This window comes from Bombus pascuorum, chromosome 12 (genome assembly GCF_905332965.1).
Source record: "Bombus pascuorum chromosome 12, iyBomPasc1.1, whole genome shotgun sequence".
NCBI lineage: Eukaryota > Metazoa > Arthropoda > Insecta > Hymenoptera > Apidae > Bombus > Bombus pascuorum.
The window spans coordinates 1,467,028-1,491,109 of record NC_083499.1 but is presented as its reverse complement, the minus strand read 5'-3'; the positions used below and the strand labels follow the sequence as shown (position 1 = coordinate 1,491,109).

At 36.0% G+C, this 24,082-nt stretch overlaps 1 protein-coding gene across 9 annotated transcripts in view; it reads left to right on the top strand.

Moving 5' to 3' along the window:
- LOC132912401 (papilin) overlaps window positions 1–24,082 on the top strand; it is a 158,067-nt gene that overhangs the window by 76,874 nt on the left and 57,111 nt on the right. For all 9 annotated transcript variants that reach the window (XM_060969773.1, XM_060969774.1, XM_060969779.1 and 6 more), the window contains exon 2: window positions 23,628–23,688. In XM_060969773.1, coding sequence (XP_060825756.1) covers window positions 23,628–23,688 — 61 coding nt within the window. The remainder of the gene's footprint in view (window positions 1–23,627; window positions 23,689–24,082) is intronic.

Here is a 24,082-nt window from a genome sequence, read left to right as displayed (position 1 = left end):
GCAGTTGTTATTTGAGAATGTTACGTAAGGGGCGCAAGAGGATCTGATTCTTTGCAAGCTTATGTAAGCGGATTTCATAAGAGGCATTTCCGTACGTGATTGTTGGCGGAAGTCGGTAGTAGATTGGAGATGGTATTGATGGTGATAAGATATGAATAGTTCTTTTAAGTGGTAACTATTGAATTGTGATGATTAGTGTTGTGGATATTATTAAAAATTATATTGTCTGTATTATGACTAAAATGTGGAACTTGTTTCAGAGAAATCAAAAACAAGTATCCAACAATATATTTTATCACAAATCACTTGAATCCCCAAGAATATGTTGTTATTGAGCTATAAAATGTCTATAAATCGAAATCTTGTAAATCGAGAAATTGCTTATAATTAAATTTGATGATATTCAGATATTGGTGCAAGGAATAAAGGAATAAAGAAGAGCTTTTATTTGGTTAGTCAACATTTTAGATAGTCCAGATGAATGTACTTACATGCATGAAATTGATTTTTCTACTTAGGTAAAGTTGCATACTTTTAGTGATAAGATCGATGTATATTAATATGAATATTAGCAAGTCGTTATGTAACTCGTTATCGGAATATGCAGGGATTGGCACATTCTATTTATACTTTCTAAATTTACAACAAGACATATAATTGATATGAACAGCTATTCTTAAATTGTACAAATCTCGTTAAACATCGAACTCTGTTTCATATTTCATCATTTTATGTTTTTATAATTCGAAAGCCTGAGTACAAAAATTTAATCAATGTAAAATAGTTTCCTCATAATAGATATAACTAATTTCAACAATTCGCATTGAAAGAATCATTTTTCAACAGTGGATGTATCTCAAAGGAGGTAATTGAAATGTTTCCAAGAAATTTGATTAGTATTTCGCTCACGTGATCAAGAGCCATGCAATTATAATTAAAGCTGGGGTTTGTTTCGTTCTGACATTAACATAATAACAACGATATTGGTACGCGGCTCGTGGCCACCATTTAAACAACTTTCAGCCCCGTGTTGTACACCGTTGTTCCTGGTAAACAACGAATTACGCAGTGCATGGCGATTTCGATATTTGCGATCGTGTCCCGAAGCAAATGAAATTGTTTAACGATTTAATTACGGGTCACACTGTTTTCGTTGCAAGGACGCAACCGTCGCGTCCTATCCACACTCGCGAGATCTAGTTTCATGGTTGTTTGGCCTGATGTTGAGGTCCACCGTTCGACCGTGTTCAGGCTGGATGGTGTTTGAATTTTGTTAACTAACATGGTTCAAAGTTCCGGTTTAACGTAAATTCAGGAGAAACAATAGTAAATTTTATGGGATAGAGAACTTCTTAAATCAGCCATAAAGCAGTTTTTAGATACTGTTCAATGATTTAATTATTATTTTATTAATGAAATTGAAGCTTATCCAACAAAGATCAAAGATTTTAGAATATTTTATTGATCTTCCTAGGATTAGATTAATTGTTAGTAGTATCATTTATGTTCGTTTATAAAAATTATACAAATAGAAAAAGTTTAGATTTTTATTATTTTTTTTTTTTTTTTTTTAATATTAAGAACTGTCAGAAAGATAAGTTTCAATTTTCAAAACTGAAAGCAAATAAAATGATCATACTTTAGGAAAATTCTCCTTATCAAATTCTCGTGTGGACCAGGCCCACTATAAAATCTCTCTAAAATCCTTTTTATCTGTCAAAACTTTTACCACCAAGTTAGCCAACCATGAACTCAATTCCAACGAGAATTTCGTGCGCAAAAAGCTTAATAACGTAACGAAATCGTCGATTCATTGAGCAGTTATTCGTCAGGCGTATTGTGTAGGCGACGATACCAGCCTCTGCCCGTTTAGATAGCAACAACATCCCGGATGCTCGAACGATAGAGCCTCTTCCCCCGCATTTCCTCGCGGTCAATACGCATCATCCTCCGAAAATGACGGAGTTTCGCGTCCTTCGCGACGGATCGCGTGTTTCACGCGATAATCCTCCGATCCTCATACGCTTTTTATAAAACACGTCCAATGCTGTGAACCGTTCGATTTAACCCTAAAACGGTAGCGTTGAATTTGTTAAGATTTCTTAAATATTATAGGATTGCGAGCGATCCAGAATGAAATGTAAATATTTGAAATATTGCTCGATATTTTCAAAATACTTGAAATATTGCTCGATATTTTTGAAATACTTGAAATATTACTCGATAGCTCAGGAGTATTTGAAATATTACTCGATATTGTCCAAATATTCGAGATATTTCTACTACAGAATATTTCCAAAATATTTGCGATATTACTTCTAATATTTTTTTTTAATTTGTTTGTAATTCATTTTTTTCACATATATTGAAGAAAAAAGATGACTGCGATAAAATATTTTTGATTGAGAATACTTACGATAATTCTATATATACGTAGAGCGAAGTTTGGAAATTGAAGTTGACCAAACCGAGGTTAAAAAATGATTTTTCCTGTAGTGGACAATATTACGAATGATTTGCTTCGTTTCTCATGATGTTGGCTCAACTTTGATGTGGGCAAAAATATAGAAGGAAACAAACGGGGGATGTTTTTGTGTAACAGACTGGAAAAAGAGTTTTGCTCCGATAAATGGAGGGTTTGTAAGCGAGGACATGGAAAGATGGTTCCCGTAGTTGGTTGGATAGGTGGCTCGATGAAAGAAAAGTCTTTTATGTTATTTGTTAGCTTCGTTTTTGTCGATATTTGTTTCGTGTTACAGACGAGCAGAGGACTGTAATATCTCAGGGAAACGCGAAGTTGGTTTTGATCAAAGGAAGCAATCAATACTTTGAAAGTTACCATATTCTACCAAATAAAATATTAAATAAGATTTTTCTTTAGATCATCCCGTAAATAATGCGGTTCTGTTTAGAATTGAACTTAGATGAAATTTTCTAAGAAAGGTATTTTATGTATAAAAGAGAAATGGAAAATTTGCAATTAGTAGAAATATTAGAAAAAATTATAAAATATAAGGAGAAATAAATCAATAGTTGGCAGATTTTTTTGTTTAATATTAAGAATTATTTATTGTATTTAATTAAGGAAGAATTATTTATGAGATTGTAGGAATGTAATTTAAAAGCACTTATTATTAAAATGATTATACATGCAATGTCAATTATCGATAGATTAAATATCAATATATCAAGACTCGTAATACAATGAGTCGTAAGCTCTTCGACAGTTTGCTTGGGAATGCCTCCAGGACGCCAACAAAACCACCCAACTCAATAAATAATTATGTCTCCACAAAACAACATTATGTGTATTAAACTATACTACATAAACATACTTACTCATTCATAGTATTAGAATATCCTCAAAATAATTCTGTCTTTTACCAATATTATTTAAAAACTACTATTTTCGTCAATCTTTCTTTCTGCAGCTAAAGACTGCAATAAAATTTTTCAACTGTTTTCATCTTATGAGCATAACAGTATTGAGCATAGCACGATCGATTCGTGGCGAATTCCAACAATCGCTCCTCTTCGAAGGATCTTTATTGAATATTATATCGAGTTATACGATTTCGATGCACGTTCAAATGCAAACGCGGAATAGGTCAGCAGGTAACTAAAGTTATTTGAGATAGTCGAATTGTCAGGACGTTATCAACGAGAGTTTTAATCGTGTAGATTTGCTTACATTAACAGAGTATTGAGGTAAAGAGATTGATGTTTTAGCGAGAAAAAATATTTCAATCTTCCGACTATACCAGAATATCCAACTTGTTGCTGAAAAATTAACGCGAGATTCGATCCTGATTCTGTGCATATTATATTAAACAAAGCATACATATATTGGGAAAAAGCAAAATAGATTCTAAAAATACTATAAAATTCTATATACAAAGTCCTATATTTATTTTCAGACGAAACAGAAATCCAACCTCCGCATATACACACATATCAGTCTCATCTTACATTCAATTTTTCATCTTAACCAAACCTCGATTCAGAACGAGAGACTTGAAAACATGCGCATACGCCGACTGTTAAATTATTCAACTCCTCTACGGTGCTTGATACGTTCACGCATAAAGTATATTACACATCTCGTGTACCGTTTCATGTATTCGGTGAAGCTCCTTTACAAGCTCTTTACAAACGCCCACGACTGCACCGCGGTGCCTTTGGAAGCTGTGTATGTTCCATTCTTTGAAATTATTTCGCCGTCTCCGTAGTCACTCGACATCAGGACGAGTAGCGAATTCTCTGAGCGTTCATAGGACTTCTACTCACGATGATCCTAGGAAGAGGGTCCTTTTCTCGACCAGTGGAAGGAATTCCAAAAGGGCTAGCGTAAAAACGGCAGGGAGAAGAGAGAGAGGTTAGCCAAAGTTGGCCGGCTATACACTTTGAAGAGAAAACCGGCCAGGACGAGAGAAGCGGAGAGTCGATCGAAGCTTCGAAGCCTGTTCTACCTATGGCCATGGCTATGGTTCCGCTCAATTAGCTCGTAGTAGAGACAAAGGGGCTACCGACGGTTTTGGCAGTCGACGACGGATCTCTTTTCTCTCCTTCTCTTCTCCGTGTCCTCTCTTCATCCTCCACCTTGTGTTTCTCTCATTTCTCTTTTTATTTTGCTTTGTTACTCCATCGTCTCTCTTAGGGACAACGATCTTGATAGGGGGTGCCGTTTACGCGACCCGTAATTTTTTTGCGAGCTTAATACACGAGGCAGTTGACGAGAGGAGGGTTGGAAAAAAAGGGAATCTGATATATTATGCTGGTGCTTGAAATCGTGCGCCATAGCGCTGTGGGCCATGGATAAAATTATCCTTCCTCTGGAATTTCTTTTTTCACTTTTTTCTTTCTCTTCTATTTTTGTCTATTTGAGTTTTCCATTTTTTAATTGTCACAGCGTATGTTAAGGTTGTCTCGGTGGTTTTCTCTTTTTTGATTTCGTTAGTCTCAACTAATGGCGGGTCTCTCTGGCAAAAAATTGCCCATTAACCGCGAGTCATAAAGCTCTCATCGTTTATTGTTCCGAGAACTACGCGAACCACCGGAGGATACTAGGAGAAAATGGAATCGTCTGTTTGCAGTTAATGCAATGCGCGGGATTTGATGCGATTTATGAATGAAATTAACGAAGTTTCCGTTTAAAACCGGCGGCTGTGGTTGTATACCATGTACGTTTCTGCTTTCAAAGGATGCCCACATCAAAGAAAGAATATTTCGGAATACGTTTGCTGGAAACAGCTGGAAATTACATTTCTGCTGACGCGGCCGGTTTCCGTAGAAGAGTTCAGGATTCAGCTAGCTTTCGCAACAGCAAATAAAATTGCGTCACGGGAATCTACAATGAATCTATTGACTTATTTTATAGAGCCTCCTATCTTGTACTGATGTTGAAATGATCTTCTAAGTTGGAATTATTTCATATGATCTCGTTATTATTGGTATTCAAACTGAAAGAATCTAACTTTAACTCAAAAAATAATTATATATGTACTAAACAGATAATAAAAGAAATTTTAACACACTAACGATATTAACATTGATTATAATAATTTTTATTTCGTATCTGAATTTACATATTTTTCAGAAAGGGATGAATAACAAATTGTATGTGTCCTGAAAAGTATTTTGATGATACATAGTGTGTCACATTTCAGTTAATTAATTTTTAATATTTATTAATTTAATTAATATTTAATGTAATCATCTTTCGATGCATGTAACATTGGAAACAATGTTCTAAGTAAAACGAGCACGAAACTGATCAATATTTTAAAATGTACATGAGCACGCTTAGCCCGTTCCGTAATTCATTCAGAAACAACGCGAGCTACAGAAAATAAAACCGTTCGTCGATATCTTGGTGAATCTATTCACGGCGGCAAGGCTAGAATTTGCGAGGGCATCCCTTTGTTTTCCCTTCTCTTTCACGTGGCCGTGGCCGGGACACTTGTTTTTACGGCATCCGAGCGTGAAACTGGACGTGCTTTCGAAGCCAGTGAGTAATGTTAGCCGCAATTCCGCGTGTCCTCTTTTACTACATTACAAAAGCGACCGTACAACCGCGGTCTTTATATATAATACAATACAATAAGAACGATCGTAACGCTTTAATGAACATACCAGACTAATTTTATTACATTTACTTTATCCTCTATTTATAACTCTGTCGACAATTACTCACTCTAATAGTTTTCGAAAATCGAAAATACCTTTCTTCAATAAATCGTATAGCAGATTTGGAAATGGCAGTGATTGTTGTAGAATTGTGTTTAAAAATAAAATTGAAAAGGTTTATATGCGTGAAATTGTTAAAGACCCGTGATCAGAAGAATTCTCTGAAATTAATAAAGAATTTTAAGCGTTAACGTCCTTTTCTTCTCCTTGACACTAACAGGTTTCCAACGATGCTGAAACCCTAGAAGTTGCAGGATTCATGGACTCCGAGTATGCCTTGGTTACTTTTTGAGAACTAGATCTGGTAGTGCATCATATCTCGATACAGTAGTATGTTATCCCATAAATTAAATGGTAGTTGAGAACAAAAATTGTATAATATAGAGATTGAAAAATCTTGGATCATCGAAATCTTTAATTTAGGGAAACTATATAATAAATTATCTTTCAGTTGTATAATAAACAAAATAAGATTGAGAAAATATAGAAATCGTAATATATTATAGAGAGTTATTGAAAATAATCACAAAGATATAAATTAGGACTAGAGAATGGTATTACTACACACACTATGCAAATACTTTATTTAAATTTTCTATAAAACAAAGTAATTTATTCGGATGATGAATACTGTTCATATTCTTTGTTTAAAAATTATACTTGTGCCATTTCTATTATTCAAACAACATCCACCAGCTATCGACGTCGTTCGAACAATTATATGAGCTGTAGTGTATACACGTACGATTCACCTAAAGCAGAACTAACAAGTCACGAGTACAATAGTTTACAGTATCGGACATCCACATCATTATCACGAACTGAAATACCCAACACCCTTCAAACAATCACGATACTTGTTTGGTCTACCGCAATATCTACGATTATTCTCTGGAACCAGTCCGGACCTCCATTATTCCCGCTATAGAATAGTCTTTGGCAAGCCCAAAGCGCCATAGTGTTCGATGATTCGGCAAAGATACTCATTGGGACGAGACGAAACGCGTCGCTTCAAAGAACGCTAGGAATAAGGTTGGACGGATGGAAATGGAAAGTTTCATCAGTGGAAGTAGGATTGCAGCGACCATGAGCAGAAAACGAGGAGACAGATAAGTGTTACAGTGGATAGGGACAGGTACACGACGTTCATCCTCCCCATCGGCAAAGAAACCCTTGAAATCAGTTTCTTTGTCTCGGCCAGCAGACAACAATGTAACAACACTGGCTCCTCGCTACTTTTTCTCTTTCGTCACCGCGAAAATATTGCGTACAGTCTCGATACGACATCTGTTATTTTCTCCGGTGAACAGCTTGGGTTCGAAGATTGATTTGTTGTATTGAAAAATTCGTAATGTTTTTGATAATGGATTAACTTTTTTTATATTTTGCGCTTTTATTATACGTTTGATGAGTAAACTGTAGATTTTTATACATTTATGGAAAAAATAAAGCTGTCAAATGTGTAAAATATGATAGGTAAAAATGTGCAAAAATATAAAAAGTGTTCAGAATGAAATGCTTGTTATAAGATTTAGTGGCAGAAACAAATTATGTAGTTTCCATTTCTTTGACTATGTTAATAACAATATGAAACTGTGTAAAAACCCGCAGTTTATTGGCTGGATTTGAACAAAATTGTTACGTATTTACACAAAAATTCTTTCAATTTTTCAAATAATTTAATATCTTTTTGCTTTTTTTCTATAAAGATACACAATCTTCAAATTCTTTTTACTTTTCGAACAATATTTTTTGAGTGAAAGATGTTTTGTTAGAAAGATTCAATGGATCGAGACATTAATGAGACTACACATATGAAAGTTTCTCGAGTCAAGGCGGATTCTATTGAAAGAAGAATATCAGGAATGAAGTTAATTTCGAAGAGTCTTTGGGCCACCGGTCGTAATCAGAAATTCATCAGGCGGAGTTTTGATGGGTTTAAGAACAGCTGGCTCTGGTAGCCGTGAATTCTTCGCTGCGGATTTGATAAATTGCTCGCTGCTATTGGTGCAGTGTTCCGTCTAAATCGTTTCCTCGTTCTGTGATAAGTTTCCATTGTGTCGTGCACCGAGTTAAGATTTATCACCCGCGTGCAATCTTCGAATGTTCAAAAATTTGTGTCGCCATACGATCACCACGATTCTTTCGATATTTATTATAAATATCGAGTAAAACTCTAGTGAAAATATCACAACCTCGATTTTAATTTCAATTCAGCGATTCTCAACTGCGATACAGTTTATCCGAAATAGTGATCAATAAAAAAAAAAAAAAAAAAAAAAAGAAAAGAAAATAAGAAAATTTTCTACTGGAATCATATAACCTCCAAAAAATATGATCTTCGCTACATCTCTATTACAAGAGTGTGGTATATTATCGCGAACTCTGTCACTTAACGCTTTCACAAAAGAAAGTTGCGGTAACATAGTCGAAGTAAAAATTGAACTTTATCCAGCAAGTGGATCAAAAACTTAACATCACCGTCGAAGGCACGCGAGGTCTATTTATCAGCAGAAGATCAAAGCGCAAAAAGCACTGGATAAAAACGACTAGGTTGAGAGTTGGGTGCTCGGTGGGTGGCTCGTAGCCTTCGGGACAGACTCCATTCATCGAACCAATCAGGCCCTAGATACTTGCTTCTCAGAAAAGAATTCTGATTTTTCGCCAAGAACACTGCCTCATAATAATCCTCCTCCGGCCGCATAACTAAATATATTCCCCATTAAGACCCTCCTTTGAGCGCTGCACCGCAAACGAATCGAATTATATTGCATCCATAATAATCTTGGTACGAGCTGTACAGGGTGTTTCAAGAAGTTAGGGTCAAACTCCAGGAGCACCAAAAATAGTATTCAACGAAATAAGCAAAAATATCTTGTTCCTCGTAACTACTATCTTATAACTTCGAAAATAATGCTATTTATTTTAGCGAGATTTATTAAGTTCTCTCTGCTTATTTTGATGAGTACTATACGTTTAATAAATTTGACACGTTTTGAAACATACTGTATATTCAAGAAAGAGAGAAAGGAACAAAAACGAAACTTTTAGTCGCGAGAGTTTATCGCAATGAGAAAATCGCCGGTGACTTAAGGCGGGACGAAGAGTCGACCAGTTGTTGCGATTAATCATCTCGCGAAGAATGCGTATCTAATTCTCTAATGACGACGACGAATAACGACGAACGACGACCCGTTTCCGCCATGCAAAACCTGATCGCTGATTTCCTCGCGCGACTTCAACAACTAGTGTTGTACATATATATATATAGATAGACACGGAGCGGAAAGGAACGTAAAGCGCGGGATTTATTGGCAGTTCGACGGAAGTGAGACTCGTCAGCTTCACCACGGGCGCGGGCCAATTAGCGACGCTGCGATGCCCGCGGTTTTCTTTCTTCGATGGCTCGCTCCTCTCTACCAGCAGTTCGTTTTACCTTCTTTCTGCAGATAGGACAAAGGAATCAAGTGTCCTATAATGTGATTCGAGTGACTGGGTCTAGGGCAAGATGAAAGAATTTCATATTGATCGATATCGGTGGATTGAGAGATGGATTGGAAAGAAATTCGTGGTTCTTCTAATTCTTAGGGATTTTGTATTAGTATAAGGGAGTGACGTCTGTATTACTATACTTGTATGTGTGTCATGTATAAGTAAAATTTTACAAGCCACAAGATGTAAGAAGAAATTTTACGTGACAAGTTACCCGAATTGATAAATTCTATTGCATATGACAGCGACAAATTTGGCAATAGAATAAATGAAATTTTATAAGTTATTCGGTATCTTGACAGGAAAATTTGTCTGCTGTCAGACATGGGCGCATATATGTACATCATACGTACTCACGTACGTACGTATTACAAAGGGTAGGAAATTCAGAAAAAGATTTTTCACACATAAATACTCATTTCCTTTTTGGAGAAAGATGGGCTTGTAGTATTTTCCACTAAACCCCTTAATTATTAACAATCAATATCGGTAGCGAATCAGCGAACATTCTAATATATAGTCAAAATTCTACATCTATCCATCTCTAGTTCGTTCTTCACCAGTTAAAGCTTTAATCTTAGACAGAGTTGAAATTTTAATTAAGGTTAAAGCTTTCTAATCCCATACACGAGTCCTATTCACTGCGTTAAACTTTACAAAATCTGAACTCCATACACATTTTACGCAACCCTATTGAACAACGTAGAATGACGTGGTCTGATTTAACGTAGAAACACACGCAAACACAATGCCGCCAATAAAACAATGGCGAAGAGAAGCCTCTCTCAGTCTTTCATCTTTGTCAAATATCGGCAGGAATCTACATCTACTCATAACATCTTATTACGAAGATGAGTGCCATGGAGTATACTAATCGCGTGTATATGCCTAACATGCCTGTTTCGAGCCGGTCGAATTCCGCAATTACTATCGATTCTGAGCATCGGTAACCGGTATTCTTTCGAGAACAATGGAGTATTGGCCGGCTGAATACGACTTAATCCTGCTCTCATGATACAATCGCATTAGGATTGCAACAATATACCTGGCCACGCAACGGCCGGTGTCAGAGAGGAACATGAGTGGGTTTGTACTCTCTCCGGACGATCCTCGAATCCTCGAGAGCAGGCTAATAAACGGGCTTCGTTACGGCGAATCGGCTTAATTGAAAACTGAAATACGCGGCCGCGAGCGTCAGCCACAGACTTTTCTACGTTCGAAACGACGCGATGTATGCGGTTCGAGTGATCGCTCGGACCCACCTCTTCGATGTTTTCCATCGACCATTTTTTGAACGGCTCCTGCTGCACAATTCGAGTAATATTAGTAATAAAATTTTACAAGACAAGAGTCATCAATTACTACATAACAGTAATACATTTTCTTGCACAATGCGTTCGGTGCTAAATCAAATGAAATTTTACAATCAAAGTTTATAAATCATCTTATTACCGTAGTCGATAAATTATTATGGAAAAGAGCTCCAGTGTTTCTTCAAAATTGTTTGTATGCTTTATGCTGATCAATTCTAAGAATGTTAGATGAGACGTAGAGAAAAATGACGATCTTGTGAACATTACATTTTAAAATACTTAAGTAAAAAGTACTTTGGTACTTGCAATTATGTATTTATCCTACTTCGTCCTGATAAACGAATTTATGGAAGTAAGTCGTTTGTTTTTTGATATGCAGAATACTAATCATGCATCTGAATAATAAACTTAAGAAATTTGCAAAAAACTGGAATTGATGGAAGAGATTTATAGACATACTCCAAGAAGACTAAATCCGCAAATAGTTGGATTCCAAATCGTAATTCATATTCACGCAACAATAGACATAAAAGGTGCCAAAAATACGAGTTATTGACGATCGTACAGCGAACAAGAACTGCTATTCTAAGAAGAATAAATCCACAAATACAAATATTGTATTCAACGATAAAACCGAAGTTGCAATTCCAGATTTACGTAAAAGAAGTGCGGCAGGTGCCAAAGGTACAGGTTACTGTCAATAGTATATGAAACGGGAATAAGATATTTGAGATTCGCGTGCAGGTGCTAACCAACGGAGTTCTAACCGCGATTTTACGAGGCATCATAATTTCGACCATCAATGTTGGCACGTTGCCAAGAACCGGCCGGCGGCTAGATGCTCACTCGGATAACCGGCTAATGCCGAGGTTTACGCTCTTTTTCGTCCACGAATAGGGTAGTGATCTCCGCGGCGGGCCCTGGAGTCGAGTAATTGGATACCAAAGTCGGGCTATATAATGAAGAGATTATTCGCGCTGCGAAAGATAAGGACCGCGAAATCGCGTTTCAAATTTTCGAGGATCGAGGTTTCTTCGAGCAATCGCCGGTTCCATTTTACGTCCAAACTCGCACCGTGAAATTGATTTGATAACACGTTCAAGCTATATTTTTCACGGTGAAAATTATTGCGATAAAAGGGTGAATTTTATAAGAATAAATTGGCGATTGGACCCGTGAAATTTTTATCGTAGAGAATCTCGAAAGATGAATCTGATTTTCAGATGGTGGATTTTCCACGGTGATGGTGGATGGAACTTTGTTCGGGTTAAAAGAAGAGATTAGTTACAGCGTATAAAGTCACTACGTATTTTGAAAAATTATCGTAATGAAAGTAAACAACTTGGGCAGCATTATTGGGTAAAGAAGGACGTAAATGGCAGAGCGTTTACTGTTCGATATTATGAAGGTGTAAAATACTTTTTATGATAGTTTTTATATCTTTTTATGAAATCGTTAGAAGTGAAAAATAAAATCGTGATATATGAAGAAAACATGGGAACAACGTGAGAACACGCTGTTTAATTGATTTGTTCATTTTTATGTCTCTTGATGGGTAAGTTGCAAAGAAATTTTCTAGGCAATCATGTTTAATATTATAACAATCGAAATTTTTGAAACTCCAATAGAGTGCAAAGTACGTATTTAATTTTACAATCAGATAAAAGGACTGTTTTGGTAACATGGAATTGCTTACCATGTTCTTTCCCTGCGGTCTTATATTGATACTTATATTGATAGAATATATATTATATATTTATATTAATAGAATAATTCGATTGGAGTTCAGTGGTTTCTCTCTCACATGTATTGGCTGATTTCAGACAAGTGTCTTCACGATTGCTGTAATACCACGTTGTCTATTAGCGACTAAGTAGTGTTTATCGCATCTCATAAATGTTCACTTGAGAAAAATGAGACGAACTGCACGCATGCAATTAATAACCATAGCGACGCAGGCGAGGCAGAAAGTGCTCGATAAAATATTAAACTTGCCAGGTTTCTGAGGTCCTGTCTGTCCGGTTAAAGAGTTCCAAGTTAACGCCGCGTCTTAACCAATTTTCTATGAATGGTTGGCGCGGTCGTTCTCGTTTATATTCTTCGAGAATTTCTATGCGTTTAAAAATGAAAGAAAAAAGAAAGGAACGATGGATGCGGAAGATGATGGAAACGCGTCGTGTCGCCTAAATTAACCGTGTCGACCTAAATGACGACGGTTGAGCCGCGGGAATCGGAATTCATAAAAATGTTTAAGACCAATTTGTCCCGGAACACCGTCGGGGGGGAGGGGAAATCGTAAATTATGGGGAATATGATCGATAGTAATTGGTGGAGCTCGCGTCGCTTCGTTCGATCGCGATTAATGCGCTAAATATCCCGTGAAATATTGTTTGAGAGAGATGAGCTTATAAAAAATGGAATACCTGAAAAAGATTGAGCTTTTTTCGTGAGAATATGTATTACAATAATTCATAGGAAAATTGTATCGAATTTTGTATATTCTTATGCCAATATCAGATGTATAAAGTAATTCAGGTGTCTGGAGTAAATATATTTTATTAATTCTGCTATAGACTATCCCAACTTACTGTTATGCAACAGTATTCGAAAAAATAAAATCCACAGATGAGATTATCAAATCGGAATTAGATGAAATTGATGAATTATATAAATTATTTATATGAAAATCTGGAGTTGAAGTTTGTTTAAAAAAGAACATCTAACAGACAAAAACTAAAAGTTATGAAAGAATGATATGGATATGGAAAAATTTGGAATTATATTAACGTCGTAACGTAAAGTCGAAAGTTGTATAAAAATTTCCAGCAAATTCTCGCCAAATTACACAATATCGAACAACATTCATAACTCTTATTTGGTGCTGTTAGCACCCAGCCGTATTGTCCACAGTAATCACACTTGATCAAGCACAGGGAGGAGCGAGCTCGCGTTCGATAAAAAGGGATCAGTTTCCCCGGTGCAATCGTGAAAATTACACGTCTCAGTCGGGCGGTCGAATTACGTTAGTGCACGTGTTCACCGAACCTCGAAAATCATACACCTCCGAATCTCCTTCCATTTGCGAGTTCGCATCGAGAAGATCGAAAATCGCTACGGTAGAAACTGCTACTCTTAATCATCGGTGCCAACCGACAAACATATTCAAGTATCGTCAAATTTCATAAAGTGTATTCTTTATCCTTCAAAACGTTCGTTTTACGCTTAGAAAAAAATCACACAGTCGATCGAAACTATCATGTTGTCGATTTAGTTCGAGGAAATACAACGAAGGTACAGCAATGGGGATTCTATAAAATTAAAAAATGTAATATGGCGAAATTGGTCGAGTAATATGGGTTATCATCGTGAAAGGGATATACCGTTACGAAACGCGATAATCACCACGAAATATTTCATCGCGAATCGTGTGCGTGAAACGGGTCGACGCTTCGAGAAACCGATCACCGTGTCGTTAATTATCGAAGCCGGGCCATTTGTTTTTCAGACGATAGTAATTGACCGGAGCCGTTGACGGGGTGCGCCTATCCATTGTACAAGACGTGGTTACATTGGAAATGTGGTGCATGCACTGAACCAAGATCGAATTCAATATTTCGCGTGGTTTTAAACGACTGGGTGGTCGATGATATTCGCATTTTTGTTATCGATCAATTGTACTAGGGATGCGCGATATATGGGCTAGCGTGTAAACCATCCGTCGATTTTAATGAGATTCGCGACATGATATGAATATTTTTTTATAATTAAAATGTTTCGTTTATTCTGAAAATATTTCAGACGTAAGAGAATATCGTTGTTAACGTAATGAAATTTAATCATTAGAATAAAGTATCGAGTAGTATTTAGAGTTTATCTTATATGTGAATTTGTTTCTTATTTAGAGATTTCTTGCAACCACTTGTTAATTGAAGTTAATTCATATTTGTTCATTTAGTCGTTTAGTCATAATTTAACACTGTTATGTTGTTTGTAGTTAAAAACATTTCTTAGACCGTAAAATTATATTAGCATACTATAATAAACTGTATTACATAATATCTTACTAATTCGATAGAAACTATCCTGGATTCTCAAAGTCACGCATCTGACAGTGATCGAGTAACTTGAACTCTAAAGTCGAAAAAGGTAAATCAATCCGAGATTCTTGAAATTTGACATAGTTTGAAACTTTTAGCTCTAAAACGCTCGAATTCATTTATCCCAAAAGATCGTATTATTCTCACCATAAATTAATTGGTGCATAAATCAGATTTTCGCGTTCTGGCATTAATCCAATATTAAACAGAATCGATAAAACATAATTTCGGGATAAGTCGTACGTTCACGAATCATGGCATTAAAATTGAAGTTTCGGCCTGGAGGATCTCGAGCGTGCGTTGTTAATAGGTCATTACGCAAGCGTAATGGAAATCGATAATTAATTGATCCGGCGAGAGTGCACGACCCCTCGCACCCGTGTTAATTGACTCTTGAATATTTATGATTAACGAATTAGCAGCGTTGCTGATCGTTTAATCCGATGCTTGAGAGTCGCCTGTGTGGAATTATACTTTTAAAGCGGACTTACGGTTTCTTGGTTCAACACGTCGCTTGATTACCACTCCATTTACCGCTTCGTTAAGTGGTTAACGTTTTGGTCTACCAAACAAATGTTCATCCTGTGTGATGAAATTGCACCCTAACACATGTATATATACATGTTGCAGTTACGAATAACTTGTAACTTCAATTCTACTTTTTAACGTGTCTTCTTTTTTTTTGTATCTTATATTTTTGTTTTATTTGAATCATTTTGAACATTTTTCTATTTTGGGATGTAGTATCTGTTAACATTTTTATATCAAGCTTCGAGTTTTGATATAACATAAGTCTTTTACCACCAACGAGAAATTATTAATCGTATGAAACTAATATTAAAAAATTTCTAAAAAGAAAAAAGAAATGAAAACCTTTGTAGTTCGCCAAAATGAAAACCAGATTAAAATATATAAATATCGAGGATCGCAACAGATTTGACACTAGATATCATAACTTGAATCCGTACAAACCAATGATCACAATAAAAAGAAACTGTCAAACGATGGCATAAGCACATTACAAACGTATTGGTTAAGCGATCAAAAATCGAAGACCGTTCAGAGAACAATTTACCTAATCCATAATACAATACATGCATAATATAAAACACGCGACATATTCGATACCACGTATGTCCAATTATGAATAACCGATAGGTCGGTTAAAGCGCAGTCGGAAACGTTATCCATTGCAGTGGCATGCAACGAAGGCACGCGTGGCTCCGTGGTCGCAATCAGATACCGCGTTGCACTTTCGCGTGCGCATACCGCCGCGTTTTTGCAACTTTTGGTATTCTGCATATCGGTTCGCTACTAATGAGCCCGTTGTCCGCGCGCTGGGATTCACTGCGATCCCATCGTACCCGCCTCTCCAATTCTCTCTCTCTCTCTCTCTCTCTCGTCGTTTATCACGATCCTATTCCGTCCGGAGCGCGGGCAATTTGCGGTTTAGGCAGCCGACTTTCGCGTGGTCGCTGAAAACGTGCCACGGCTCGCGCGGATGTTGACGAGAACCGGGGTTGGATAACGAGAAAACGTGTGGTCCTGGTTCGTTAAGGTTCCATCGTGTCCCTGTTGCGATTTGATAAGGTAATGGTTGAAACGTGTGACGAAAAAGCTGCTTTGCAGATTAAGGAGAAGGATATTTAAGAGAATGGAAGCTGAGAGAGGTGGATGCTAAGAATTTTTAGGGGTACGTAGAAAGGCTGCGTTGAAAATTGACCTGGGGTTAGTTGAATTCTTTTTTAAAAACTCGAGCGTCATTCAAATATGATATTTGAAAAATAAATATTCAAACAGTAGATGATTTTATTTGACTAGATGTTAGTATAAAATATTTGAGAAAGAATTCTTTAAGTAATGTATGATCTTATTTGTCCATATATATGGATTTACAAGTGTTTATAACTAGAATGCGAATTTTTATAATTTATGGGAAGTTCGAAAGTGTGAAAATAATATGCAGAAATGTGTAATATACCCAAAATAAAATATTTGTTATGATATTTAATGGAGAAAACAAATCGTTGTTTAAAATCCATCTCTTTATCTATGTTCATGAAAGCGTGGAATTGTATCAATATCTACGGTATATTTATAATCTTCCTTTTTTGAAATAAGACATATATTTAATATTTTCCATAAAATATTAAAGTATACATAAACATTTTTGAAGTGCAAAGGATTAAGAAAGTTCCTCGCGTTCTCAGTAAATAATCACGAACAGGTAGTATCATCATGTAAACAGTTTGGTGCTGGTTCCCTGAAATGGACCTTCGAAAATTAGACATAAAACCTTGTTTAAACTTCGAGGTCGGCATGGAAAGCAGGATCGTCGTAATTGTTCTGACCTCAGCAACAGGGTAGGACTTGGGTGTAAGCCGAAGAACTTGTCATCTGTAACGAACCCGACCGTAGGAGGTCCTCGTTAGAAGCCTTCAGGATGCAGGTTCGGTCGGTCGCTTCGTTTTACATATTCATGCCGTTCCGAATCTCGTTCGATGCGAACCGTGAATTTCACAGTTGCCAACTGCTCGTAGCTTTATAAGCTTAGCTCGTTCTTGGAATCATAAAAGATGCTGCGTATTGCCGCGAGGGCCAAACTACCGACCTTTAAAAGCTTACAACGTAATAGAATATTTGATAGGATCGAGTTAATAGCCACGTTGGCAGAAGATTATGTCTCGTGGTTATTTTGAAGATTACAAAAATTTTCTTTACTACTTGTTCTGTTTGACAGGACACTTAAAGCATTGCTACGATTTTATTTAAGGTAATTTTTAGAGGAGAGTTTAAAAATCTCTCATATTTAAATATTTCAAGAGTATCAGATATTACATTATACTTGACAAAATGGATCGTTTCGGCAGAAATCACATCGTTTTGTGAAACTGATTTGTTACTTTAACTTAAAAATCACCCTTGTAAGTTGGAATTGTAGATATATGTTAGTAACGCTTATTTTATGAAAATAATGTATATATGTATTTACTTTCAAGCAATAGAATTACTCAAATTCTTATAAAAATAGGAAAAGGTTTATAAGAATGTGATGCAAAATTTACATATACACCGAATTATAACCAACACAACGGAACAGTACAGTTTTGAGAAATAGTTTTAAAAATGAACTTAAGTAACTGATTTGTCTGATCCTGCAGTTCACTTCTACTTAAACGATCCTATTGTTAATTAATTTTTAATTAACTATAAAAATTCGGTAACACCAAGTTATACGAAATCAAGAGTTGAAATTCCAACTGAGTATGTATCTTCGTGGACACCATACGCATGTCGCAGCGTAACGTGGTTAGATTTTGTAATTGTACGCGTTAGAATCGTGTCGTCTCTTAGCGGAGCCATTTAATTCCACTTAACATCAATTTCACGTTCGCCACCCAATTAAAATTATTCACCGAGGATCAATTACCGCACCCACGAAGCATCCAGACGTCAAGGCCGAGGTACGATAAACCAGTCTCGTGTTTCAGTGAAACCGGTTGCTTCATGGTGTTTCACGCGCGAACAGAAACATCACACGAGGATTTCGCGGACGCAATTAGATCTCTGAAAACTGCGTTCCAATTAACGCCCCCGTAGATTCCCGTGGCTCGCTGTCATGTTTTATGCAACCGCCTCGTGCAAGTATCTTGCACCTGCGACCGGTTACAAAGTAATTGTAGATCGAAAGGTATTCGTGCGTTCGCCCGTTTCATTCGATCAAATTTATCGTTACACGTACCTACTACGTACATGTAGAATTATGATGCAACTTGAACGCGAATATACGGAGTTTAGATGGATCATCGGAAGAAGTTTTATTAGCAAAATGGGATATAAAAGTAATAATTCTATTTTTGAATGTGTTATTGATTCTATTTATTGTTATATTTATATATTTTGAGAAAATTTAGGTAATTTGTGGGGAAGGATGAAAATGAAAAGAAAAGGGAAAAGGGATGAAGGAAAGAAGGATAGGAGGGAGAAAGGGAAACATCAAAAAATAAAAAACCCTTCAGAAGTAGTATTTACTTCTATTTACTGCTGCTGCTATTATTCTAAATTTTAATTAATTATATCATTGACAAATTATAATACAAGAGTACTAAGTAATAATATAAGACCTTACGAAGTACAAGAACATAAATATAGGTGCAACTATGATCGAGTTCGTTCCATCGTGTAAAAGATATGTTCCAATAAAAATTCAAATTTCCCCGTCGAAGGAAAGTATGCCGTTAACCGAAACAAACATTCTTTCTTTTTCCCTTTCTGGCATAATTCACCGCGCGATAAATCCCTCTTCAACCAGCGAGAGAGAGAGAGAGAGAGAGAGGGGGGGTGGAAATGCCGGAAATAATTCGCGAAGGAAGCTGCGTGGCGAAATTTACGGGCGGCGAGCTTTTTAGCAATTTATATCCGGCCGGGGCAAGATTGTTGTTCGCCGGCCATTAAAACGGCACGACATCTCGCATTGTTCTGGACCAATAGCACCGGTGAGCCATTTTTCACGAGAATATTATATCTTCCGACCGATAGCAGAACACGGTCTCCCTTTCTTTCTCTTTCTATCTCTCGTTGCCACGATCCGATTCAACGATTCGAACAGCGAATGGCTCACGCCAGTTCCCGGGCAACGTTCCAAACCAGTGAATGACGCCCACTCAAAGAACTTACGTAACGACGCGCGCCGATGCAGCAGAAAAACACGTTCATTCACGTTTTGACGACGGACAAGCAGTCGTTGCACCGGTCGATTTAAGATATCGCCGCTTTTTTTTTTCATTCCTACTTGCATCGATACGCACTCGCACGTTTCAACTGTCAACACGTCTATTCGAATCGTTGTTACTTCGAAACGTTACTCGAATATTTTTCGAGACAGAGGATGAAAGGGTCTGATCGATTTTGTCTGTTGGTGATTGGTGTTTGTTTATAGACTTGTAACACCTGCTTCCACTTTGTTTAATGGGTTTATAACTTCTTTTAAGAATGTGTGACTTCTTTGAAGATTATGTAGAGTGATCTCAGGATAAATTAGAATAGAGATAATTTGAATTGATTAGATGAGATTATAGTAGATAAATTATGATATGCATATAGAGACAGCTGCGACAGGAAAGGATATACATTTTTTTCAGTTACTAGAATTTCTCTTTAATGTACTGTTAATCTGTTGATAATACCGTCTCAATTTTTTTATTGCACCCTTACAAGATACAAATTATACTGTAATATAATACATATTGCTGGTCTTTTATAAATTTACTAAAAATACAGGGCATAACTAGCATAAGAATAAAGAATCTGCACATGTGTCTTAGTATTTTATAATTCACTAGAGATGACGATTTTAATAAGTACAAAAGATATTTTGTATCATTGTTGTGTGATAATATAATACTTTAATCCTAGGATACCACTTTTACAAGTTCCATTTTTCCCTTCCACTAACTTTCATCAGAAATCAATATGATCAGATAAATCTTTTCCACGGTAAATTTTCCAGTTTCCTTAAAACGACACACAAGAACCACTACTTTAACACGCTTTTACATGATAGCACGACGAAATTGCGACTTAACAGCACTCGTACCACGTGAGAGCTCCTGATTCGCAGGCGGATGATACTCGCCGATAAATCAGGCGAGAAAGTAGCGAGCGTCGCGACTAATTCATACAATTTCAGACAGTTGGTAGATTTATCGGCAGCCTCGGCGCGTGCTCGCATGTAAATAGCAAGAGAGCGGAGCCTCGCGGCTGCTGCAAAATAATTTATCGCGTCGGCCGCGACGGCGGGGAACAACGAGCGCGTGATGGTTCGCCTGTTCTCTCTATAAATCCTTTCGTCCACAGGGGAGAGCATCGGCTCGATTACCCAGTGGCTCGTTCCAGTTTTGTAACGCACGGAGAATATCTTGAATTTCCAGTTTGTCAGGTGAAGACATCGACGACATTCTTGAGATGCTATCTTATCAGCTTAATTAGATAAATTCTGAGAGTTAGAGACCTTCGTGGCTCCCGTCATATATCTCACGTTGTTTTCGTTACGTATTCAGACGTTTTGATATTATTTTTCCAATTGTTTATGTATATATTTGTATTCGTATATGTAGAGTGGAATTGGGTTATATTTAAAATTGTTTAAATGTTTTATTGTGTGATAAAGTTACAACGAATTGCAAAAGAACAGTTGATGTTAAAAACACGACTTGACACTGATAGATCGATAGATTTATAGATTGATTGAATAAAATGATAGATTCTAATAATTATATATATAATAATTATTAAAGATATGTAGCATAATTTAGGATATGAAATTTACGATATTATAGTTGTAGTTAATCCAGAGCTTAATGTTAGCATAAACCTCAATACCAGACCTTGATACTAGTCTTAATATTAATCTACAATCTATGTTAGACGCTCAGTGGCCGAAATGGATTGTTATACACAGAATTTAGGATGGATAGCAGACTGCTTAAAACTAACATCCGGAATCCAGTCTACATTTTCCAAAATTCCATTGGGATTCCAGAGAAATCTAGAATGAATTGCAGATGTGAGACTCGCATACTAACTCAGAACTTCTTGAAACTAAGGCGCCGCACGTATTTCTCGACATTCGATAGAGCTCCCACGAAGATTCTGCGAAAATATCTCGATAGGAGTATTTGCAATTCTATACAATTGACAGATTTCCCTTGAGGATCAATTGGAAGAAGATATATTTACATTTTCAGTTCTGCAATTAATACAGTAGTCGAAATGACCAATTTCTAATTTTTCATAGAAATTTTATAGATTTAGAACGGTGTATTTGTATGAATTTTTTTAAGTTTGAAATGCAATTCATAAACTTACCGTATTAAATTCTTGAGAAAATATATACATATATTTTTATTATAGAATATTAGAAAATATAATGTATTAAAATTACGATCTGTTTTATCAACATTAAATACGCTTATTTAGTTTAGTAACGCAACGTTGCATCGTGAGGATAAGAGGGTAGAAAGCTACAATAAATTATTCTAATCTTTTTTCTCTGTATTTCTCATAGAATTTCCATCCTTTTCCACTAAAAAGGATCATTTCTTATTTTTTTTTTTAGCACTTACACCATTTACCATTTCAACTCCTCAGTTACGAAAGCGTGTCTTGACACGAAAACCTCATTATCAGAATATTTATACATTTTTATATTTCTATGGACATGTATAAATCCAATTTAAATAGAAATTTTTTACCAGATATATTACATTCTTCCATATTATATGCATTGTGTGCATTTCTGTATCTTCAAATTTCGTAAAAATGCATAAAAATCCGTGGTGTACTGATCGCAAGTTGTCATTTCAGAAATCTTCGAATTAAGGATCATTTTTCCTTTCTCCAGTAACTATGGTCAGTAATATCGATGACGGCCAGAACTCGTTTCACCTAATGACACACGTAACTGCGTATCCAAGGCTGACGTAACTACTTGCGGGACAAGTTCGCGGTGAAACTCGTCGCAGTGTTCACGCAAGAATCAAAGTCTGGGTCAATGTTGCCGGCGACCAGTTTCCTCGCCGGTTTGCCTCGCGTGCATTGGTCCCGTTGCGTTTGATTTATCGTGGAAAACGACGGCGCGGCTTGTAATTAGCTTGCGGTTTCTTGGGTGGTTTAATTGGCGGTATTACTTGTTGGATGGCTGAGTGATTGATTCGTATGGGTGAATGTGTGAATCGTGAAAAGGACAGATGTGAATAGATCGTGACGCAGAGACGCGTGATTATTTCAGCCATGGTTTATTATTACCTGTCTTGTCTTTTTTCTATCTTTGATTCAAGTAATAAAGAGGATGTTATGAAGTGAATGTTGTAAAGTACAATTTAAGGTACTGATTGGGTATTTATTTGACAGAATATGATTGTATCGTCGATCATTTTTATCATGACTATGACAAATTAAATATCGCTGTGGTATTACTTTAAATGTTAATTTAGATAATAAGATGCGATTTTAAAGATATTGTGTTCGTTTCAAGTTCGAGTTAGGTTCGAGTCAAGATACCTTCAATCTTTGATTTCAGTACTAAAATGAATGTTACGAAGTAAATTTTGTACAGATAAATTTTAGAAGATGCCGATTAGAAATTTATACGGTATAGTTGCATTCTTCCATCATATGATCATTTTTATCATGATCATAGAAAATTAGATAATATCTTAGTGTTAATTGAAATGCTAATTTAGATGATAAAACGAAATTATAAAAGAGAATATTATATTTGTTCTAAGTTTAAGTTAGGTTTTACTTTTTTTTCAATCTTTGATTTATATAATAAAGATGTTACAAGGTAAATGAAATAAAGTATTAGTAGTAAAAATAGTTTAGGCAACAAAGTATTCATTAAGGATTTATGATTTATTATACGATATATTCGTTTATTATTTTTATCACAGTAAATTAGTTATTGGTAAGATACTAATTAAAGCGTTAATTTAGATGATAAAACGAGATTGTACAGGAGAATATTGTTTTGTTTCAGGTCGTCGGTGCTTCTTATATTTATTATAGGATTATGCCTGCACGACGTCTTTGCGAAACACGTGAGTATATAAGCTTGTTATTTTATTTTGCTCATCATTTTATTCAACTTTAACGATAATTACAAAACGTTTTCGACAGAACACCCACTCGATACATTCTTTTCAATTTTACTACTTTTGAAATTACTGCCGCAGGTTGAATGAGGAACGTTATCGATCGAATTATCTTAATCAACGTAATTTGTAAAAAATATGGAAACGTAGAATGTAGAATTTATGTCAAACGAGTCTCACTCATTAGCTCTGCTAATTTCGAATTAAAAGCCACGGGTAACCTGTCGCGTTCGATGTAAAACGCCATATTTGAAAAGAATCGATAATAATAAAATTCAGAGATTACAGCGTCGTTAAAATGAATCTCAATGCTCAATAAACAGTCCTTTAACGTAGAATA